The sequence below is a fragment of the Podarcis bocagei genome (assembly GCF_964188305.1).
Source record: "Podarcis bocagei genome assembly, chromosome: 10".
Lineage (NCBI taxonomy): Eukaryota > Metazoa > Chordata > Lepidosauria > Squamata > Lacertidae > Podarcis > Podarcis bocagei.
The window spans coordinates 60,673,300-60,697,856 of record NC_138135.1 but is presented as its reverse complement, the minus strand read 5'-3'; the positions used below and the strand labels follow the sequence as shown (position 1 = coordinate 60,697,856).

Sequence of the window (24,557 nt, the reverse complement as noted above, 5' to 3'; positions counted from 1 at the left end):
GATTTCAATGTTCCACCGAACACAGAGGCCTGGATAGCCTTCATTGCAAGAGGTGGTTGCACTTTCAAAGAGAAAATAAAGGTGGCTGCAGGGAAAGGTGCTACCGGAGTCATCATCTATGACCATACATGTCCAGACAAAGAGATTCTCATTTTGACCCACAAGGATGGAGGGGACATAGCTGCAATTATGATCAGCAGCCTGAAAGGAAAACAGATTCTACGTCTGATTCAGGAAGGTATCCGTGTAACTGCGGTCATTGAAGTGGGAACAACCCAGTGCTTCTGGAAGATCTATTTGTGTGCTTACTCTCTCATCCTGACTCTGGTTGCCTATTTAGTATTATGCTGCACTCCGGGGCAGATGGTGGTAAGACATGAAGAAAGGGGTGTCCAGGGAACAAAGGCAGAGCTCCGCAAAGCTGTTCATTTGCTAGCGCTGCGCAGGTTGAAAAAGGGCGAAATGGATCTAGCAGACGAGACCTGTGTGGTGTGCTTGGAGACGTACAAGCCGAGAGAGGTGTTGCGTGTTTTGACCTGCAGGCACGTCTTCCACAAAAGGTGCATTGACCGCTGGTTGCTAAAGCGTGGCATTTGCCCTATTTGCAACCATGCCATTATCCAAAGGAACTAAGAAGGATGGAGTCGCTTGCACCTCGCGTGGCTTCCAGAAGCATATATAAAAGTATTCTTCTCACTAGACAGATGAAGAACGAATATTTGTCAGAGGAAGGTGATTTGCATCTGAGGCTTTTGGCAGTTGTAATCGGTAATTAAAGTCCTAAACGCATGATCCAGCAGCTCTTAAATCTGAAACTTTTCTTTCACAGAATAATCCCTTCAGCGATAGACTTCTGGGGTGTGTCAGCTCTTGTGTAAGATCAACAGTTTATGAGTGAAGCCTCCTAGCTCAGGAAGCATTTCATATATCCGTTCAAAGTGTTTTATTTTCTCCAGAGACTCTGTTCACGTAAGAAACCCATAAGCACAAAATTGGTTTATTTTGTCACCTGAAAAGCCTCTGAAGTTGAAACAATATTTCAGCTGCATTTTTAGCAACAGTGATTCAACAAGGAGGGGGGAAATATATATCAGTTTTGTGTCATGGCTGCATTGAGAGGCTCTTTTCAGATTATTTTTGAACCACTGGGCTTTTCTTTTGGTGCAAAACCTCTGTTGCACCAAATCCAGTGCCAGCAGCGTGAAATCACATTTCCGTGTACTGTTCATGCATGGGAAGATTGCTTTGCAACCAGTGGTCTTACTCATGGGCAACACAATGGGATGTGTGATTGAGGAAACAGAGGGGGACTACAATAGATGGGAAAATATTTTTAAAACCAGTAAAAAAGGTTTGCAAAAGTCTTGCACTTTCTGTGACAGAAGAGGAAGCCTTATGACATTTACCACTTCTTTGTAAGGAATGTTTAAGTGCTTCAGTGCTACAGCTGGGATGTGTTCTGTCTACTAAGCAAAACCCTTCTAGAAAGTTCTGTTAGTCTGGGCACATGTGTGCAGGGGCAGATCTACTATGAAACTAAGGAAGCTTAAGCTCCAGGGCCCCTAATTCCAGAGGGGTCCCAGAATCAACTTTTAGTCCACGTTGCTTAAAAAAGTTGGGGTTTCTCCAGCTGTTTATTTGGAGTACAATTCCCATCACCTCCGACCACTGGTCCTGCTAGCTAGGGATGATGGGAGTTGTAGTCCAAATTTGGAGACCCCCAAATTTGGGAAACCTTGGCCTGTTAGATCCAATTTGAGTTGCACAACTCAAATTGCTTAATTTTTCATTGCATATATTTCATCAATCCCAAAATTTGAAAGTCAGCAGCACAGAGGCTGTACGGGTTGTTGTAAACAACCCAACTGAAGAAGATAACAGTGGTTAACCCAGAGCTTGTTGCGAAGGGGCTCCCATAACAGTTGAAGCTCTAGGACCTCCAAAATGTGGGTCCACCACTGCGTGTGCGCGCAGTGATGTAGCCGGGCCAGGAAGAGTCCTCAACCCACAAGTTGCCCGTGGTTTTTTGGCAGAACTGTGTTCTACAGGTCCCTGATAAATGCAGGATGAAAACCTGGTATAGGTGTAGTGCAAGAAAAATGAGATTTCCCAGCAACAAATCATTCATTGGAGGAAAGATGTCTGCACTATGTATATAACTCTGGTAGAATTGTAATATGGAAGGGGGGAAACCCTATAGGAAAGGTCTATTTCTTGATCGCCAGGTGAGGGGAAAAGAGGGATCAATGTTCACTGACTCTGCCCTCTGTACTGCATGCTTGACACTGTCTTCCATGCATTGGATGGGGAAAGTCTGGCGAAGGGAATTCTGTGTAGGCACCCTGTGTGATTTAAAACCCACACTGAACAGGGTCATAAATCCTATGGGGAGGCTTTCTGCCTAACACTGCTTCTCCACCTCAGCCCTCCCTGTCCCCTGCCACACTGTGTAACGTGGCAATGGGCATTTGACAGGGCGGGCACCAGCAAAAACATCCTTCCTTGTTCTTCCATCCCTCACTCATGTTGATGGAATTACAAGAGGAGGAACGTTCGGATAGGACGACCATTCAAGTGCCGATCCATAATGCAGATCTGTTATTTTGTCAGTGGCTTGCTTGTTTTCTTGTTTCTTAACAAAAACAATTGGTGGTATGGACTATGGCAATGCACTCTACATGGGGCTGCCTTTGAAGGTGACCTGGAAACTACAACAAATCCAGAAGACGGCAGCTAGACTGGTGACTGGGAGTGGCCACCAAGAACATATAACACCGGTCCTGAAAGACCTACATTGGCTCCTAGTATGTTTCCGAGCACAATTCAAAGTGTTGGTGCTGACCTTTAAAGCCCTAAATGGCCTGGGCCCAGTATACCTGAAGGAGCATCTCCACCCCCATTGTTCTGCCCAGATACTGAGATCCAGCTCTGAGGCCTTCTGGTGGTTCCCTCACTGTGAGAAGTGAGGTTATAGGAACCAGGCAGAGGGCCTTCTAGGTAGTGGCGCCCGCCCTGTAGAACACCCTCCCATCAGATGTCAAAGAAATAAACAACTATCTGACTTTTAGAAGACATCTGAAGGCAGCCCTGTTTAGGGAAGTTCTTAATGTTTGATTGCTTTTTTGTTGTCGTTATTAATATTCTCTTGGGAGCCGCCCAGAGTAGCTGGGGAAACCCAGCCAGATGGGTGGGGTGTAAATAATAAATATTCATTCATTCATTCATTCATTCATTCATTCATTCATTCATTCATTCCTTTTTCCATGTGTGATTTTCAGGATTGTGTTTTACCTAGTATCTCATGGTATATTTTGCTTTCAATGGTGCCTGCGTAGGAAGTGCCAGATACTTTACAATGTTTATTCCTAGATGGTACAGAGATCCACCAGAGACCTTTAGCAATTTCCCATTCTTTAGCTCACCCCGCAGCCTTGATTCCCACTTGGAATATCCCAGTTTGTGGACCTGAATGTACACAAGTCAGGGTTTATGAAGGCAGAAAGAGACAAAAGGACCAAATAATTGGCTGCAGCTTAGATGTGGAAATCCTGGTTCCTTGAAAGCAGGCACTTCCTGCTTTACTTCCTTATTAGAAGTGAAATGGGGAGCTCTAGTTTAATGTTGGTTAATTTGCTGGGATCATGAGGGAAAGACACAGAGTACAGGACCGTGATGTTCATTCTCGGCTTCATAAACCACACAATGGCAGAATTTACATCAGAACTGAGCCTGTAAGTTTTCAGGAAATTTTATACTGCCAGGAAACTTCATGGAAGAACTATAAAGAGATTATTATTTCTCTAGTTACCTTCTCACCGTGGTTACAATAGACTCAAAGCTGTTTTTAGCTCCCTGTGAATCACACCAGAGTTGTTGACTGTCGGCTGTGTACACACCATACAATTAAAGCACATGACTTCTGCAAAGAATCTTGGGAGATGTAGTTAAGGGTGCTGGGAATTATAGCGCTGTGAGGGGTAAACTTAGTTTTCAGAATTCTTTGGGAGATGCATTGTGCTTTCATACTGGCTGAATGTGAGCTTTCATGCAAGTCCTTCCACTGTGCTTGAAAAGTTGTTTGAAACTTACTGTTATTATAAGAAGAATACAATCACTTCTTTTTTCTTTATCAGTCCCATTTAAAAATTAACGAGACTTCAAGATTATTCCTAGGCTGTTGGAAAATTGGAAGAGAGAGCTTTGGCTCTGTTTTACAATAATCACGGCATAGCCTCTTTCTCTAAATCAGGGGTCAGCAAACCTTTTCAGCAGGGGCTGGTCCGCTGTCCCTCAGACCTTGTGGAAGGCCAGACCATATTTTGAAAGGGAAAAAAATGAATGCATTCCTATGCCCCACAAATAACCCAGAGATGCATTTTAAATAAAAGCACACATTCTACTCATGTAAAAACACACTGATTCCCGGACAGTTCGCAGGCCGGATTTAGAAGGTGATTGGGCCAGATCTGGCCCCTGGCCCTTAGTTTGCCTACCCATGCTCTAAATTGTCAAAGTAGTAGAAACCACCACCTCCCCCAATATTTTAAAGGGGCAGATATAAACAAAAGTGGCATAGCTGGTGGTATTGATGCTCAGGTCAAGAATATCAAAGGAAAAGAGAGAGAGAATAGGATTTGCCATCTTGCCATTATGTAGTCTGTATAAAAAGTACACAGCATAAAATGAAATGGTTGGTGGTTTCAATGATCCCATACATGGGCCATCAACTTGATTTTGTGGACACAATGCAAACCAAACACCTGTATTCGCTAGAAAAAAGGATACCTGATCTTTCTAATTCTCTGACCAGTAAAGGAATATCCCCCCAAAACACCAGCAGACGTCTCAAGGGAGGAGGCATGCCCCACCCCAAATGAAAACATCTCTGTAGGGAGCTCTACCTATTTCATACTTCAAGAATCTGGACTGGAGGTGTGTATTATTTTTCCCTGTGGACCTGAAGTTTCTTTGTTCTTCTCTCCCCTGCTCTCTCTCCCCTCCTCCCTTTAAAATATGTGTAAGCTAAGGAAGGAGTGGTCATTTGAGGCAGTTCTGATGTCACAATGGCTACAGCTCTCTTCCTGATGACAGATGTGCTTGTTGTGATCTATGGTGGTGGTTCTGTGTCTTACTGGTATGGAGTTAAGGGGAGTGGAGGCTGAAATTCTACGTATACATGTTTGTGAAGTTTAGAGTCTGTGGTGCCTTTCTAGTCAATGGGATTTTTGATCTTTCTACAAATATGGAAAGCCATCTTTGTTCATCATGCTGCCTTGGTTGTTTGACCATGTGAGTCATCGCTTGGATTTTTATTTTTGCCGCTTGCAAAAGAAAAATGAAACTTCCCAACAATGGTGGAATAAATGTTTCCTCTTTCTGGAAGATGGCTTTCAGCCTCTCCCTAATATTTGGTGTGCCTCGCTCTCAAGCTGCAAGTTGCTCTGTTGGCTATATTAATCTAACCCTTGACAGTGAGAAGTGGGCCATATCAGTAGCACAAAATCCAGCTTCCTTTGAGGAGGACCTCCCTTCAAAGAAGATGGTAGGGCTGTTGGTGAAGTTAAAGATGCCCACAGAAGCTAAAGGTGCCTACATCATGGGGGCTAAGTTCAGTATACCACCAGACACTGAGTCCTGGATAGCCTTCGTTGCAAGAGGAGGTGATGCTTCTGAAAGGAGAAGGAAGGCACCGGTAGGAGAAGGTGCCACAGGTGTTGTTATTTATGACCATTCACATCCAGACAGAGAGATTCTCATTTTGACTTGCGACGACGCCTGCGATATTGCCACCATCATGATTAGCAGCCTGAAAGGAAACCCAATTTTGCAGTTGATTAAGGATGGTATCCAGGTCACTGCTGTAATCGAAGTGGGAGCTATGCAATGCTTCTACAAGATCTACCTATGTTTGTTCTTCCTCCTTTTGGCATTTGTTGCCTGCGCAGCGTTGTGCTGCACTCCGGGGCAGACTGGGGCAAGACAAGAAGAGAGGAGTGTCAGGGCAGCAAAGGCAGAACTCCGCAAAGCTGTAGATTTGCTTGAGCTGCGCAAGTTGAAAAGGAACGAAACGGATCTCGCAGGAGAGACCTGTGTGGTGTGCTTGGAGACATACAAGCCGAGAGAGGTAGTGCGTATTTTAACCTGCCAGCACGTCTTCCACAAAAGGTGCATTGATCGCTGGTTGCTAAAGCGTGGCATTTGCCCTATTTGCAACCATGCTGTTATCCAAAGGAACTGAGAGGGACGAAATCACTTGTATCTCGTGAGGCTTCCAGCACTGCTTTAACTTTCAGAAAGCATGTATAAAAGTATTCTCCTCACTAAACAGGTGAAGAACTGATATTTATTGGGGGAAATGATTTGCCATTGAGGCTACTGGTAGCTGGGACCGTTAATTAAAATCTTAAGTGTATGTTCAGCAGCTCACAGATTCAAAATTATTTTATTTCACAGAAGAATATATTCAGCAATCAGCTTCTGAGATGGCTGTGCTCATATGTGAGAACAACAGTCTTGAGTGAAGCCTCCTAGTTCAGGGAGTATTTCGTATATCCTTCCAAAGTATTTCATTTTTTCCAGAGACTCTGTTCAATTAAATCCATAAGCACAAGATCAATCATCGCACACTGGTTCAAGTTGCTTGTTGAAAGCATTTTTGCTTTACTCCTACCAAGGAGGACAAAACTAAAGAGGGGGACGGCCATTTCTCTGTTGAGATACATATGCATCTACTTTTTAATTTCTGAAAAAGAATGTTAGGCAAAAATGTGTTTGGGAGGAAAGCTCCATGGTTAATCCCAGATAACTGGCTTTAGCCCAACAGTGCATGAGCCTTTGCCTCATCTTTCCTAGAGTGTGTTGGCAGGGAGTGAAGAGGAGGAATCAAAAACATATGGCTCCTCCTCTTCACTTTTTGTTGTGCTGGAGTCTCTATCCATATGTTCAACTTACAATGCCAGTGGAGGATTCTAAACCGAAGCATCACCTCCATATGAGAAGCACATTTAACATTATTTCTCTTTTTAACTATATTTGATAACCCTAGTAGCAGCAGTCAGTCAAATACATATTATGGTCAACCAGCCACAAAAAATACCATGTAAAAAAATACATCATCGTAGCTTTTGAGGAAGAAAAATAACAAGGGGGTCTGTTAAACCAGTTACTGAATAGGTGACAAAATATCTGAACATCTCTTAGAGCTGCTATGATGGTTACCTCTTTTAACCATCCCTGCGGCACTAACAGACATTCAGATATTTTGCCACCTGTTTAGTAATGATTTTATTGGACCCCTCAAATAAGATACTCAGAAGGGCCTCTAAGGAAATTAGTATTATTATTACTAATAATAATAATTTCCCACTTTTTCCTCCAGACACAGACTCAAGGCAGCTCACGGATAAAGCAGAAACTGCTAAAAACATGGACAAAGCCATCATTAAAAGCAACTGAACACTAATAGAATTAAAATAATATATATGATATCTATTTTAAAAATACAGATAATTAGAATAAAAGCCCTACAGCACCAGCCCTTTCTTTAAAAAACAACAGTCAGTTCCCCCAAAGCCTATTGGAACAAACAAGTCTTCACCTGCTAGTGGAAGAACAACAAGGAGGGAGGGAACCAGTCTTAACTTCTCTGAGAAGGGTGTTCCAAAGTCTGGGAGCAGCTACCAAGAAGGCCCTCTTCCACCAAGCAGGACAGGGAGGGTGGCGAGACTGAGAGATGGGCCTCCCATGAACATCTCAAAGCCCAGGCAGGTTTGTATGAGGGAATACAGTCATTCAGATAGCTTGGACCCAAGCTATATAGGGCTTTATAGGTCATAACCCGCACTTTGAATTGTGCCCAGAAACAGACTGGCAGCCAGAGGAATAGTCGTAACAAGGGAGTTATATGCTCCTTATAACCAGCAACAGTCACAGTCTACCTGGAATTCATAAAAATAGATAGAACAACACCTCCAGCCCAATACCTACAGAAATCTTTGGCAGTACATTAGCAGCAAAAGTATAACTACCCCAGTCCATCAAAAGCCAGTGGGACAGGGGAGCTAAGATTTTATTTGGTGCCAGAAAAAAAATGACAGCAAAGGTGCCAGGCGGACCTCACTGGAAAGCGTTCCGCAGATGGAGAGAACTATGACTGAAAGGGTCCCTTTATTCTCTGAGCCTCAGGGAAAGGCCTTGGATGAAGATCTAAGGGTCTGAGTAGGTTCATATAAGGAGAGATATGCCAGAAGATACTGGGGTCCTGAGCCATTAAGACCTTCATACGTCAAAACCTTGAGAGTGAAAACTGGCGGCATTTTCACACCTTGTCAGTTAGCACGTTAATCTAATGACAGAGTTGGGGGTCATTTTTTTGCAGTGGTCTAACAGAGAGAGTCAGAACCTGACAGTGGAATATTGCATAGGCTAAAGTGCACCAGCGAAAAACAGTTGTGTGTGTTGCTATCTGCTCACCTAAGCTATAACGATACGGCATCACATACCTTCAGACTTCTATTAGATGCCAAACCCTCCAGTAAAAGTTACCTAGAAGGTTGTGAACATTGATTTACACACTATGCAATACTTTAGTTGTACATCCGGATTCTGTGTGGTGGGGGAGGGGATAATAAAAGTATAAGGTAAAAGGTAAAGGGGCCCTAGATGGTTACGTTCAGTCAAAGGCGACTATGGGGTTGTGGCGCTCATCTCTCTTTCAGGCTGAGGGAGTCAGCGTTTGTCCACAGACAGCTTTCCGGGTCATGTAGCCAGCATGACTAAACCACTTCTGGCGCAATGGAACAGCGTGACAGAAACCAGACCACACGGAAATGCTGTTTACCTTCCCACCACAGTGGTGCCTATTTATCTACTTGCACTTGTGTGCTTTCAAACTGCTAGGTTGGCAGGAGCTGGGACAGAGCAACAGGAGCTCATCCCATTGTGGGCATCTGAACCGCCGACATGATCGGCAAGCCCAAGAGGCTCAGTGGTTTAGACTACAGTGCCACCCACATCCAAAAGGGTATTTGGATGCTGAGCCAGTAAGATTTTATATAGACCACGTCCTAAGTCAGTGCTAATTGGCAGAGTTGTCCACGATGTCATAATTTCATTACGTAACAATGAGCTACTTCACTGGAGGAAAAGCCACCCTGTTTTTTGCTTGATGCCACCTGCCATAAAGCTTTGCCAAGTATCTAAGCCTGGACAGCCTGCTGAGGTCGCTTCTCTGCAATTTGGGGGGGATAGGTTTTTAATATCTCTCTGCTAGCAGCGACTCAGCTTTGGCATGCTGGCGACTTTTGCATTATTGATTCAGCAGCTATTTTGCAGGTGCTAAGATGAGCATGCCTGGTACTGCCATTGGAAGAGGAAGGGCAACATCTCTTTGTTACCTGCACCTTGGCCTCCTCCTCGCCCTCTGTATGCAAAGCTCAGGAGCTGACGCCTTTTGGGTTGCCAATCTTAACATATCGTTCCTAGTAGCAAATCGGACTTTGTGGGAGATTTTGGAAAACGGGGTGTTTGCGAGAGCCTCTCCTTTGAAGAAGGTGTCTGGGGTTGTGGTGCCTCCGGAGGGTCTGCATCAAAATGCCTGTAGCTCTTTAACACATTTTAAGAAGCCAGCGAACGGGGACAGTTGGCTAGCTCTCATCATGAGGGGACGGTGTTCATTTGCAAAGCAAATCATGGTGGCCGCAGAAAAGGGAGCTGCCGGTGTGATCATCTATAATTATCCAGGTACAGGCAATGCTATCTTTCCCATGCATAACTTTGGGGCGGAAGATATTGTCTCAGTTATGATCAGCAACCTGAAAGGCATAGATCTTTTGCATTTGGTTCAGAATGGCATCCAAGTGAGGGTAACCATTGATGTCGGGAAGCACCATTACCCATGGATAACCCATTACATGGGTACCATTTTTGTTTTTGCCTCCCTTGCTGTGGCATATTGCACCTGCTACTCTGCCGCAAGGCTGCGGAGATCAAGGAACCTGGTCCAGAGATGGCCGCAGGAACTTGATATCGGTAAGGCCATGAATGATCTTGAGCTTCGCACATTGAAGAAGGACGACAAGGAAGTTGGGTCGAGTGGAGAGAGCTGTGCGGTGTGTTTGGAAATGTACAAGCCGAAAGACATAACCCGTGTCTTGCATTGCAGACATCTTTTCCACAAAGCCTGTGTTGATCCTTGGCTTATGAATCACCAGACATGTCCTGTGTGTAAATGGGACATGCTCCGAATGGTGGGAAGCATTGCAACGGAAGCGGAGTCATTGGGTAGGCAAAGGCCAAATGAAGTTTCTCCCATGATCAGTTCTTCTAAGCAATAGGACTGTCATGAGTTCATGAAGGAATGCAACAAACACTCATTCTGGAGACAAGCAACTTTTTCCATGCTTGATTGTCTCATCCCTAAAAATCAAGCTTAAGCATATGTGAAATAAAAAGCTTTGCTTCTACCTCTCTGCAGTTTTTAATGTCTGTTGGTTCAACAAGAATAGAAATTGCTTTAGGTTCATGAATTTCTCCCGGGTTGTATGCATTAAATTCATTTTGGGTTGTGTTTTTTCCCTTTTTTTTTAAAAAAAGCAAAACCGAAACATGTTTTCAAAATTGTAAACTGAATCTCTTTGAGTTTTACAACATACAACTGCAGTAGCGCAAATAACTTTCTCCAAAGAGGACTCTTGTATGTAACTTATTAACAATTAAACCTCAAAGGTGATGCTTTTTCCTTTTTAACTCTTTTTGTATTACATGGTCCAAAATGGATGGTGGCAAAGAGCAATGGAAACTGTTGTTGCTGTTGTTTAGTCGTTTAGTCGTGTCCGACTCTTTGTGACCCCATGGACCAGAGCAAACCAGGCACTCCCGTCTTCCACTGCCTCCCGCAGTTTGGTCAAACTCATGCTGGTAGCTTCGAGAACACTGTCCAACCATCTCGTCATCTGTCATCCCCTTCTCCTTGTGCCCTCCATCTTTCCCAACATCAGGGTCTTTTCCAGGGAGTCTTCTCTTCTCCTGAGGTGGCCAAAGTATTGGAGCCTCAGCTTCATGATCTGTCCTTCCAGTGACACTCAGGGCTGATTTCCTTAAGAATGGAGAGGTTTGATCTTCTTGCAGTCCATGGGACTCTCAAGAGCCTCCTCCAGCACCATAATTCAAAAGCATCAATTCTTCGGCGATCAGCCTTCTTTATGGTCCAGCTCTCACTTCCATACATCACTACTGGGAAAACCATAGTTTTAACTATACAGGCCTTTGTTGGCAAGGTGATGTCTCTGCTTTTCAAGATGCTGTCTAGGTTTGTCATTGCTTTTCTCCCAAGAAGCAGGCGTCTTTCAATTTCGTGGCTGCTGTCACCATCTGCAGTGATCATGGAGCCCAAGAAAGTAAAATCTCTCACTGCCTCCATTTCTTCCCCTTCTATTTGCCAGGAGGTGATGGGACCATGGCCATGATCTTAGTTTTTTTGATGTTGAGCTTCAGACCATATTTTGCGCTCTCCTCTTTCACCCTCATTAAAAGGTTCTTTAATTCCTCCTCACTTTCTGCCATCAAGGTTGTGTCATCTGCATATCTGAGGTGGTTGATATTTCTTCCGGCGATCTTAATTCCGGCTTGGGATTCATCCAGCCCAGCCTTTCGCATGATGAATTCTGCATATAAGTTAAATAAGCAGGGAGACAATATACAGCCTTGTCGTACTCCTTTCCCAATTTTGAACCAATCAGTTGTTTCATATCCAGTTCTAACTGTAGCTTCTTGTCCCACATAGAGATTTCTCAGGAGACAGATGAGGTGATCAGGCACTCCCATTTCTTTAAGAACTTGCCATAGTTTGCTGCGGTCGACGGACAAATTTAGTGTCTCTGATCTGTCTCACTTTCACACATGCTTTTCCATAATTCCGTTTCATCTTTTTCCATATTAATCTGAAGATTGGATGGATATATATATATATATATATATATATATATATATATATATATGTAGGTTTTGGTGTCTTCGGGTGTCTTCCCGTGTAAGAGTTGGGGTGTCTAGGCGACGTTTCGACGAGGTCTCACTCGTCATCTTCAGGCTGGTGCTTTCGGCTTCTTGTTACTAGTAACAAGAAGCCGAAAGCACCAGCCTGAAGATGACGAGTGAGACCTCGTCGAAACGTCGCCTAGACACCCCAACTCTTACACGGGAAGACACCCGAAGACACCAAAACCTACATTCCTGTACCCGTGAAAATCTACGAAAGCATATATATATATATATATATATATATATACACACACACACACACACACACCCTCAAATATATTTAACTCCATATTAGTTATATGATAAATTTTTTTTGAATCTCCTATTATGAAAACTCTCAAGGTTGTTTATAATAACATCCATTAAAATACAATAACATCAATAAAACCCAGCAGCACTGTCAGTCAATATAACATGTAGCTAAAAAAAATTACCAGTAACCTAGTGTCAATAACCAGCAAAGGGCCTTAGTAATGAGTAGTTTTTCCACCATGCGTCAAAATGGCCTCTTCATCAGCACATGCCTTATTTCTGGGCAGAGACTATTCTATCTAAATCATTGCATCACAATAGAAAATGTCATTTTTCTGGTTACTGCAAGATGTGCTTCTGCCCTCTGCAAAACAACTAGGAGGAACTTTAGTAGATGCCCTTAGTGACTAAATAGTGTGTGTGTACATCACTCAAAATGACCAGAGTCCTATCTCCAGGCTGTACAAGGCATTGCAGTCATATAGTTTGTTACATTTCTATCCCAGATATCTTTCATGGTGGTAGTCTCTCTTGGGACACTGACTGAGCCCAGAGCCTCATAGATTTATCAAGCTGGCTCATTCCATTGTTATGCTCTTCAGACCATGGCCTGACACCTATAATCTTACCCTGCTAGGAGTTGAATAATATCACCCATCCCAGTGTCCTTGGTTTAATAAACAGCTAGCGGGTCACACACAATACATAGCCTGGGTTCCTCTATGGATGGTGTTAAGTTTTGCCATGGAGAAATACCCTTAATTCAGTGTTTTATGTCGTACTGAAATTTTTATTAAACATTTAAATCTTGACAATTTTACTGATTTTTTTTCTCTTAGTGATTTTAACTTAGTGATTGTATAATGCTTTCCTGTTCTGAGCTGCCTTGCCTGCGCTTGACTCGGAAAGGTGGCATAAAAATCGTTCTTAAAGAAGAAACATTATTTAAATAAATAAATTGGAGGGAAACGTAGCTGCCTGTTTTTTAAAAGACCCTCACTCGATTTGTAGCTAGAAACCAAGCCTTGCGATCATGACCAATTTAACCTGGGCACAAGCTATTGGACATAATATACAATCTGAGGACTGGGGAAAACTGTGGAAAGCAAATTTGAAATTTACAGATTGTTCTCTCTTGAAAGAAAACTATATGAAAATAATGTATAGATGGTATATCACACCAGTACAAATAGAAAGAATGTACAAAACTGGGTCAAACATATGCTGGAAATATAAGGAAAAAGAAGGTACTTGTTATCATATGTGGTGGGAATGTAGAGAAATTAAAAAAATTTGAGAAATGATATATAATGAATTGGAAAAAAATGTTTAAAATGACATTTGTAAAAAACAACAACCCAGAAGTATTTTTGTTAGGGATTGTAGGACAAAACCTGCCAAGAAAAACAAAGAATTTATTTATGTATGCCACAACAGCGGCAAGAGTCTTGATTGCACAAGGATGGAAGAAGGAGGAAATCCCAATGAAGGAACAATGGAAGAAAAATTGATGAACTATGAAGAGCTGGCTAAATTGACATACAAATTACGGGACAGGACAGCTGTGACATTAAGGAAAAATGGGAGCTTTTTACAAATTATCTAAAAAGACAACAAAATGAACTGGACTCCTCGGCAGGTTTTGAATAAACATCCACAAATTTATTAGGGGAACATATGACAGACAAAATAAATATATGTACAATTTTATAATAAGCAGAGAGTGATATGTGCAAAGAAATCAGAGAGGGGAGCTGAGGGAAGTCTTTGGTGGGAGGGAGAGGGAGGGATGGGGGGAAGGGGAAAAATAATGTAATTGATTAAATGGATTGATAACTTGTCATGTTGAAATTGTTCAATAATTTTTTTAAAAAAATAAAATAGAAACCAAGCCTTGCAACAGACAGAGATGCTAACTTTGACCCTTAATCAACAGCAGCAATGTACTAATAAGAGGCCTCAAGAGTGCAATTCATGTCAACTAATACGATTTAACTAATAATGTGTATTAAGTGCCCTCTGACATTATATATCAGAGAAACCTTAAGGCAAGGGCTGATAGGACATATATTAAATATAAAGGCCCAAAAACCTTTAGGAAGCCTATTGGTAAGCATTTTAAGCTTCTTGGAAACAAATTCAGACTTCAGGGTAGCTGTTCTATAGATGATCAGTTCTGGGGACGAATGGAATATATGATAGCGGAACGAGAACTTGTACTAGAATTTGATTGTAGCAATCTGCCTTTGAAGAGTGACTATGGGTTTTATGCACATTACAGAGATGCAGATTGCCCTTATTATCCTCCATTTTTGCATGCTGAGCTTAATACCACTCTTTTTTTTTGGGGGGGGGGGGTTAGATATCTTTGTAAATGAAAATGGGATATCCTCTCTCTATCTGCTGATAGCTGACTTATCCCACTCTGCTTCTACCCATTTCTGCAGCTAATGAAGGAGATTATTACCTACAGAAACTCATATACAGCACCTAATTTAAAGTGCTACTCTGCTCTTCTACTGAACAGATAGGCTTGTTACTAGGTCTGCAGAAAATATTTTTGCAGTTCAGTTTTGGGGGATAAAAGTAGCTCTGGGGGAGCTCGGCAGGAAAAACTTCCCCAGCCAATATTGATGTGGAAAAGTTCTTCCCATACCTCGCAACCTGCAAAGCCCTCTTAATTGCCACACACTTTTTGCATGGTATTTTTCTTTCCTATTTCTGCTTCTTTCTTCTTCCTGGATTACTCACCTGGGTGATCACATTATGAATTGGATTGGATCCCATTGTGAACAGGAGTGATGCCGTGATACTGCTGCATAACCAGCTAGATTTGGCTCTGTGGGTTTAGTCAAAGGCAAACAGTAATTTGAAAACGAAAGCATTGCTGTCTCCCTCTTCTGGAAGGAAGCCAACAATTTTTCCTATGGCAGATGGTGAGATAAACTGCAGATTGTTGACATGTTAGAAAAAGTCCCTTGTGACATCAGGGTGACCAAAGGACAGGCAAAAGGGAAAGCTTTTTAAGCAACTTGGCATGTTTTTATTTTATGTACAGTGGTGCCTCGCAAGACGAAAAGAATCCGTTCTGTGATTCTCTTCGTCTAGCGGTTTTTTCGTCTTGCGAAGCAAGCCCATTGAAGGATTAGTGGATTAGCGCTTTTAGCGGCTTTTAGCGGCTTTTAGCGGCTTTTAGCGGCTTATCTGCTGATCGGATCAGCTGATAAGCGGCTTAGCAGCTTAGAAAAAGGAGGGGAGGAAAAAAAACCAGGATCTCAGGACCCAGAGTATACATGTGTCAGCTGGGTGTGGAAAGTTTGCCAGACAACTTTGTAGCACCTGCTACAGGGCTGTGAATTTGAGAATATTTTAAATGGGTAGAACACAGAGCCACCCATTTGTAAAAATAATGTAACCATGATCAGTTGGATTCACTCTGGTTTCAGGTTCAAGAAGCCACTGCTTAATGATAAAGAAAGGTAGATGGTATTACAGTGGTGCCTCGCAAGACAAAAAGAATCCATTCTGTGATTCTCTTTGTCTAGCGGTTTTTTCGTCTTGCGAAGCAAGCCCATTGACGGATTAGCGGATTAGCGCTATTAGCGGCTTTTAGCGGCTTTTAGCGGCTTATCGGCTGATCGAATCAGCTGATAAGCGGCTTAGCGGCTTAGAAAAAGGGGGGGAGGGGGGAAAACCGCAGGAACTCGCAAGACATTGTCGTCTTGCGAAGCAAGCCCATAGGAGATTCGTTTTGCGAAGCACCTCCAAAACGGAAAACTCTTTCGTCTAGCGAGTTTTCCGTCTTGCGAGGCATTCGTCTTGCGAGGCACCACTGTACCTCAGGGCCTGGAGCGTAAAGATGCTTACCAGCTTCATACATCTCTCTTCAGCTGGCTTAATCCTTTTTCTTGCAATAAGGGACATATTAGGGTGGACTGTGGGGCGGTTTGGGGAGGGATTGCCAGTCTCCTTTGAATAGGGAAAAAAGTTAACTGCATTTTGTGTTATGTTGCTTTCTCTTCAACTGCTGATTGTGTAGTTACTTTATGGGAAAGGAATCATAATTCTGAAATTAAAAGACAATGAGAGCATTACTTCCTTAACTGGTCATCTGGCCAATATGGGGTCACTTGGTAAATGGACATCACAAATCTAGTCAAGTAGATTTTGGAGACATGAAGCTTTCGCTGAGAACAAGCAAAACCAATTGTAGTGCAAAGGAATAGGTGAAAATTGTTGCAGGTGTTGTATTATTAAAGGGATGTTGAGTCTTTGGCACTTCTTAAAGTATTCACAAGATACACTGCATTATTTTAACACAACCCCCTTAAGCACCTGAATTACAGTGTTGATATTTGGAGTGAAAATCTGGCTGGTTTTAAATGTTGGGAATTGGGTGGAATTTTTAGCGAGATGTTAAAGCTGATCCTTCAAAGGTATATTGGAGCATTAGAATGAGGAGCTCACTGCAGCATCCATTGAAATAAACACAATTTCGAAATGATCTGTGGACTGGGCTGAGCTATCTGGCAAATTCTGTAGAAAGGGAGCTTCGCGCAATCTTTGCAAAGTATTGTTTGACCTAACTCTTCTCACTTTGGCAAGCAGGGCTGTAGCAGGGAAGAAGAAGTACAGTGTCCATTGCATTTGCGAGATGCCTTTGGGCTAAATTTTCTTTTAGTGCTCCTGAATGTACTCTCCATGCCTCATGGGAGGGACATATACATGTGGAAGAGAACAGTTCATGTAACTGCAACTTGACTAGCTGTATTCCTTGCGACATTCCCTATAGCCAAGTTTATTTTCCATATACAGTGGTGCCTCGCAAGATGAAATTAATTCGTTCCGTGAGTTTTTTCGTCTAGTGAATTTTCGTCTTGCGAAACACGGTGTCGGAAAAGTTTTGAAAAAGCTTCAAAAATCACCAAAAACCTCAAAAAAGGCTACCACACCGCGTTCTATGAGTTGCTCCTTGAAGTCAAGTCGCAACTGTATTAACAGTGTTAAGAAAAAGGAAACAAAGTTGCAAAAAACGCAAGACGTTTTCGTCTTGCGAAGCAAGCCCATAGGGAAATTCGTCTTGCGAAGCAGCTCAAAAACCGCAAAACCCTTTCGTCTAGCGAGTTTTTCGTCTTGCGAGGCATTCGTCTTGCGGGGTACCACTGTAAATGGTAGGTTTTAGCAATGGCTTCAGCTACTCAGGCTTTGGCCTGTGTAGTAGTTGGAACCATTATCCTGAAGCAAGGGTGACATGTTAGCGGTGACTTTTCTTGCTCTCTCACACTCATGCTTTTACTGGCTTGGGAGCCAGTGTGGTGTAGTGGTTAAGAGCGGTGGACTCGTAATCTGGTGAACCAGGTTCGCTTCCCCGCTCCTCCACATGCAGCTGCTGGGTGACCTTGGGCCAGTCACACTTCTTTGACATCTCTCAGCCCCACTCACCTCACAGAGTGTTTGTTGTGGGGGAGGAGGGGAAAGGAGAATGTTAGCTGCTTTGAGACTCCTTCGGGTCATGATAAAGTGGGATATCAAATCCAAACTCTTCTTACGTGCTTGTTTTCCTAATTCCACTTTTTTCTTTCTTTTCTTAAAAAAAAAGGTATTTCTCAGGAGTGATCGAGTTGCCAGGATGGTCCACAGTGGAGGATGCTCGGCGAATGACTTCAGAGATGTGTTTAAGAAGAACATAGAAAAGAGGGTTCGGAGTTTGCCTGAAATCGATGGATTAAGCAAAGAGACTGTGCTGAGTTCTTGGATAGCCAAATACGACGCAATTTGCAGGGGAGAGGAGGACTTGAGCAAAATGCCCAACAGGATGGCTTTAAGTGCCGTGTCAGAACTTATTCTGAGCAAAGAGCAGCTTTATGAAATGTTCCAGCAGATTCTGGGAATCAAGAAACTGGAGCATCAGTTGATCTACAATGCCTGCCAAGTAAGGAGCTCATCTCAGTTCTGTAGACCTTTCCTTCTTAGGTTGACCCTTCGCTTGTCTTGGGAAGAGGGGTTGGTTGTTGAACCATGCTGAGATGTGTAACTCTGTGAGGGGAATTACGGATCTTCTGCCAGCACCCGTAACAGGCTATAGTTCCCAGGGTTCTTTTGGGGAAGCCATGGCTGTGGTGCTGCTTTAAAGGTACAGGACAGATGTGGCCTAAGCAGCAGACCAAGACTATCTGTTCACAACAGCATAAATGAGCTGTTAGTTGGTGAGGGTCAGTCCAAATTTTTTAGCTGTGTCTGCATCTCTCTCCATCTACCCTTCCTATTTTTGTGCTTGTGTGTGTTTTTCAGCCATCCTCTCTGCCTGCATGTGTGCCACATATCAATGGCGGTGTTATTTTGGCCAAGTGTACTCAGGAATAGAAAAGTCATGTGCAGCATCTATCTGTAGCTGATTGTCATACATTTCTTTTCTTTACTTTTCTTGCTTCAGAAATAATTTTCATATAGTTCCATTTTTCCTGTTTCAGAAATAATTGCTTCTCTCTTTCTGAGTAGTTGTTTTTCCATTGCGAGTATGAAAATGGCAACTAGGAGTGCAGTCAAGTGCAGACAATTTGAGCAGACAATTTTAATAGTGATCTGTTTTCCTTTAAATGCTGATGATCTAAGTTCCTTGTGTAACACAACAGTAAGGAAAACATCAATAGAAATCCCCTTGATCTTATCTTGCTAATAGTAAATTGGAGAAGTCAGCCTATAATATGGGAAATACTTGTACTAAAAAGAGTGCCTTCCAGTCCGTTGTGTTTTCAATACATTTTTCTGGGTATACTTTTTTTTTATATTTGTCTTCCACAACTTTCCCATGCGTTGCCTAGTCTAGCTTTTTATCTTCAATTTAAATTCTGATGCTTTGCATTATGACCATTTTCTGCACACTCTCACTGATGGAACGAAATTTGCCATCTTTGGGTATTTTAATGGCATCTACATATTGCCATGGAAACATTTCACGATGAAATTTCTGAAATCGCCTAGGATAAGTTGTAGAATAGGGTTTGTTATGAAAGGGATTAGACTGTCTGGTCCAATTTCTGTTTGGTGAAGATTTAATTTTGACTTTCGGGGAGGTATTGGGGTGGGTGGAGAAACAGCCAGGGTCTGTAAATCTATAAATCTTGGCACAGTACATCATTTGTATGGAATAGTTTCTGCTGGGCATTTGACAAATCTTGGAGGTCTCCAAATGGATTGTGTCTAATGATGTTTGTGGCCTGACTCCTAAGTGTGAAATTACCGGAACTCAGAATTAATTTTCATTGGCTTGCACCATTGGGCTCATGGAAGTGAGGTTTTCCATCTTCTCCCCTTTGAGCTACTTGAAGCCCACTAGAAAGCCTTTCTGGAGAATTGGGGGCCCTTTGTGTAAAATATGGGATGGAATATAGGTTTACTGGGGTGGGGATGGAATATCCCAAAATGGACAGACCTCTGACACCTGTACCTCACAGAAGGAGGAGAGCAGGTATGGATATGTTTGGAAACCAGTGGTGTGTTACACGAAACATTGGGGCGTGGGTGGTGCTGTGCTCTAAACCACTGAGTCTGTTGGGCTTGCTGATCAGAAGGTCAGCGGTTCGAATCCCCATGATGGGGTGAGCTCCCATTGCTCTGTCCCAGCTCCTGCCAACCTAGCAGTTTGAAAGCACGCCAGTGCAAGTAGATAAATAGGTACCACTGCAGTGGGAAGGTAAATGGCATTTCCCTGCACTCTGGTTTCCATCATGGTGCTCTGTTGTGCCGGAAGCGGTTTAGTCATGTTAGCCACATGATGCGGAAAGCTGTCTGTGGACAAACGCCAGCTCCCTCGGCCTGAAAACGAGATGAGCGCCGCAACCCCATAGTCTCCTTTGACTGAACTTAACCATCCAGGGGTCCTTTACTGATCAAAGAGAGATAAAGGAAGTAATTCTAAGTGGAAGTGGAAGTCTCAGAGCTATTTCTCTTATTGCCTGTCCACACAAGGATCAAACCTTTTGTCGGTTGAAGGAGTGATATTTGACATCTAATGCTGTGATTGATTCTTTTGGTTACTTGGTATTCTGCAAAGATCCAGTACTTGGGAAGAGTTCTCAAGGCAATATTCTCTGTTTTGCAATATTTATATAACTCCCAATAGACAAACGTTCTCTAGGGGGTTTACAAGTAAACACACGCCATAAGAAACACACGGCTAAACACACCCATAAGAACATAAGATATACAAATAAAGCCTAAAAGCATGCAGTCTAAAATAAAACAAAGCCGGCAACAGGATGCACCCAAGGTAGACCCGGCAAGGCAGTGTGTGGATCTGAACAAGTACTCAAAAATTGTTTACAACTGGAAAGACTTGGAAAATTGAAAATTGCAACACTGTAGGCTCCAGGGACACATCTCTGGTGAGGGCATTCCTCAAACAGAGAGCTCTCTAGTAGCTGCTACTTCTGGTGAGGGAAACCTGAGAGGAGTGTCAGAAGGTGATCTCTGGGTGTGTGTAGGAGGACACGATTTGTCAGGCATCCCGTCCCATAAGCAGAATGCTTATTATCAGTATTCTAGCAGTGGCACACACTGTGGCTTTACAGAAAATTGTTTCAGATTGCAGTATGCTTTGGGATCATATTTGGAAGCTGAAGTGTTAGATTTGGAACTCAGGAGTCCAAATTTGAATGTTGGGCTTTGTGTCGCTTGAATATATTGCCCAATTTCCCTGGCTGGAATTTAAACTCAGCTTGGGGGGCAAATTGTTTGAAGTTGTTATTCCGTCCAGACATCTGAAATAAAAATAACAAGCCAATTTTCTACCTGTCCAATATTTCTAGAAAACACCTCTTCATTTTATGTATTTATTTATTTTTACTTCAGTACTGTGCCAGGATCTCAGGACCCAGAGTATACATGTGTCAGCTGGGTGTGGAAAGTTTGCCAGACAACTTTGTAGCACCTGCTAAAATTGAGAATATTTTAAATGGGTAGAACACAGAGCCACCCATTTGTAAAAATAATGTAACCATGATCAGTTGGATTCACTCTGGTTTCAGGTTCAAGAAGCCACTGCTTAATGATAAAGAAAGGTAGATGGTATTACAGTGGTGCCTCGCAAGACAAAAAGAATCCATTCTGTGATTCTCTTTGTCTAGCGGTTTTTTCGTCTTGCGAAGCAAGCCCATTGACGGATTAGCGGATTAGCGCTATTAGCGGCTTTTAGCGGCTTTTAGCGGCTTATCGGCTGATCGAATCAGCTGATAAGCGGCTTAGCGGCTTAGAAAAAGGGGGGGAGGGGGAAAACCGCAGGAACTCGCAAGACATTTTCGTCTTGCGAAGCAAGCCCATAGGAGATTCGTTTTGCGAAGCACCTCCAAAACGGAAAACTCTTTCGTCTAGCGAGTTTTCCGTCTTGCGAGGCATTCGTCTTGCGGGGCACCACTGTATTTTAAAATCCACCCTGCTCTGTTGGTATCTGAATTTGTTCCTAAGCTATCCTGGTTTTCCTGTGGAGCAACAAATAGATTTTCTCAAATTAACCATTTATTTAATGTGAAGAAATGTTGAGGACCGTTGACCAGCATCTCTCCTGAGAGGGAGAATAGCATAGAACAGGCATCCCCAAACTCGGTCCTCCAGATGTTTTGGGACTACAATTCCCATCATCCCTAGCTAACAGGACCAGTGGTCAAGGATGATGGGAATTGTAGTCCCAAAACATCTGGAGGACCGAGTTTGGGAGTGCCTGGCATAGAGATACAATTTGGTATTTTGGTTACAGTGTCAAACTAGGACATGGAGACCTGGGTTCAAATCCCCACTCAGCCACGAAACTCATTTGGTGGCCTTGGGCCAGTCACTGTCTCTCAGCCTAACCTGCCTTGTGGGGGTTAGGGCTGGACGATATCTAGTTTTCACCATTGTGATATATCACCAGCTAAATGAAAACACCTCTTCTCACCTTTATGTGAGATAAGGCACATCAAGCTGGCCCCTGAAATCTAGTTTCTAATCAATTTGTGGTTTTTTTGTCTTGTTCAAATTTTTCATTTTCAAGGTTTTAAATTAATACAATCAAGAACAAAATGTGTTTTGTTCTGTTTTCTGTTTGAATCAAAGGACTATCCCATTAGGGACCCCTGACCAGTAGGCCCAGTCGTGACCGACTCTAGGGTTGCGGCTCTCATCTCGCTTTATTGGCTGAGGGAGCCGGCGTACAGCTTCCGGGTCATGTGGCCAGCATGGTTCTGGCGAACCAGAGCAGCGCACGGAAACGCCGTTTACCTTCCTGCCGGAGCGGTACCTATTTATCTGCTTGCACTTTGACATGCTTTCAAACTGCTAGGTTGGCAGGAGCAGGGACTGAGCAACGGGAGCTCACCCCGTTGCGGGGATTCGAACCGCCGACCTTCTGATCGGCAAGTCCTATGCTCTGTGGCTTAACCCACAGTGCCACCTGCGTCCCAATCCCATTAGGGTACCAGTTCCTAAATTATTACCCGACTCAACATTCAGCAAAATTGATTATTTTATTTGCTACTGAATGCTGACCTTAGCAAGGGAAATGTGTGTTCTGCCTGGTATTTATTGTTGTTCCCATGCCAGTTATAATTTCATATGGTATCCATCGTACTTGAATACTTTCCCAGATCCTTAATTTTAGATGACAAATTTACAGATCAAGGCAAATTCTTAATGCATATGAAGCCAAATATTAAGTCCCAATTCTAGCTGACCTCATCATGAAACACAGCTAAGGTCAACGCTTGTAAGCAACCCACAACACAGAGGCTTTGAAAGCTGTGATTTATTCTGACTGCCTGTGTTCAGTTTGTCCCTATTGACCTTCCACCTGGAAAATCCACATATTCCTGTGCTGTACGGCTAGGAGGCTTCACTGCTTGTGGCGTTCCTACAGTTGTGCTGCTTGCTTAAACCAGAGGAAGAGGTTTAAGAAGTCTCAGCGCCGCAGCTACATGACGGGTTTGCTTGATGTTGCCTTTGGCATGAGATGTCATGAGCATGTTTTCCTGATCAAAAGCACGGACTTGGGATCACAGAATGTGGTTTGACTAACCAATGGCTCCTGAAGGAGCCATGAATGGAGGATGTTCCTGTGAGCGGGGGGGGGGGGGTCAGACATGTGTGCTCTGTGGTTGTTACAAGGCAGTTTCTCCTACCTGGGCGAATATCTTTCCACAAGGGCCGACATTGATGCCGAAATCCAGCATCGCCTTAGCTTCGCAAGTGCGGCTTTCTTCCGATTGAAGTGAAGAGTGTTTGAGGGACATTCGCAGAAAAACCAAAATGCTTGTTTACAAAGCTATTGTACTACCAACCTTACTGTATGCTTGTGAAACATGGGCCACTTATAACGCCATCTCCAACTCCTCGAAAGGTTCCATCAACGGTGTCTCAGAAAAATTTTACACATCACTTGGGAAGACAGGTGAACTAATGCCAGTGTACTGGAAGAAGCAAATATCACCAGTGTTGAAGCAATGATTCTTCAGCATCAACTTCGTTGGACTGGTCATGTTCTGCGGATGCCTGATTATCGTCTTTCAAAGCAACTACTCTATTTCAAACTTCAAAATGGAAGGTGTAATGCTGGTGGTCAACAAAAGAGGTTTAAAGACTCTCTCAAGGCAAATCTTAAAAAATGTACAGTAGTATAAACACTGTGAAACACTGGCCTGCGAGCGCTCCAATTGTAGAACAGCCTTTACCAAAGGTGTCATGGGCTTTGAAGACCCTCAAACTCAGGACAAAAGGGAGAAATGCGCTAAGAGGAAGGCACATTTGGCAAACCCTCACTGTGATCTACTCCTGCCCAGAAACCTATGTCCCCACTGTGGAAGGACGTGTGGATCCAGAATTGGCCTCCACAGTCACTTACGGACTCAGCGTTAAAACTGTGTTTATGGAAGACAATCTTACTTGGCTACGAGTGATCGCCAAAGAAGATGACAAGGAAATTACAGAAGCTGACGGGCATCTGGGGTCAGCACTGTGCAGACGTGATGTCCTTAATGCAGTTCACATTTACTTCACCAAAGTTGGAGCATATTATCTTGATTTGTATAACTGAAGGAAAAGAGGCGCTATAAATACATGCAGATTTAAGGGTGTGTGTGGGTTGTGTGTTTTTTTCCTTCTGAACCTAAGAAGCTTGCTGTGACAGAAGGTGGGAGAGGAAATGCTGCTGTGAGCTGTTCCCCACATCCAAATTTTCTTGTTGATGTTGCTTTTCAGCATAGCAGGACTTGATGCCACAGTTTTAGAGTTATTACCACTGG

At 43.1% G+C, this 24,557-nt stretch overlaps 2 protein-coding genes across 14 annotated transcripts in view; both read left to right on the top strand.

Moving 5' to 3' along the window:
- Nucleotides 1-24,557, top strand: part of CADPS2 (calcium dependent secretion activator 2) — a 356,172-nt gene that overhangs the window by 105,519 nt on the left and 226,096 nt on the right. For all 13 annotated transcript variants that reach the window (XM_081211433.1, XM_081211428.1, XM_081211431.1 and 10 more), the window contains exon 3: nucleotides 17,888-18,220. In XM_081211433.1, the coding sequence (XP_081067559.1) occupies nucleotides 17,888-18,220 (333 nt within the window). The remainder of the gene's footprint in view (nucleotides 1-17,887; nucleotides 18,221-24,557) is intronic.
- Nucleotides 9,148-10,463, top strand: RNF148 (ring finger protein 148). The gene has a single exon (XM_081210795.1). It carries the CDS (start codon nucleotides 9,342-9,344, stop codon nucleotides 10,332-10,334), a length of 993 nt encoding a protein of 330 aa, XP_081066921.1. The 5' UTR covers nucleotides 9,148-9,341; the 3' UTR covers nucleotides 10,335-10,463.

Bases quoted from the DNA above. Each gene is read 5' to 3' on its own strand.
- RNF148 (XM_081210795.1), top strand. From the start codon at position 9,342: ATGAGCATGCCTGGTACTGCCATTGGAAGAGGAAGGGCAACATCTCTT.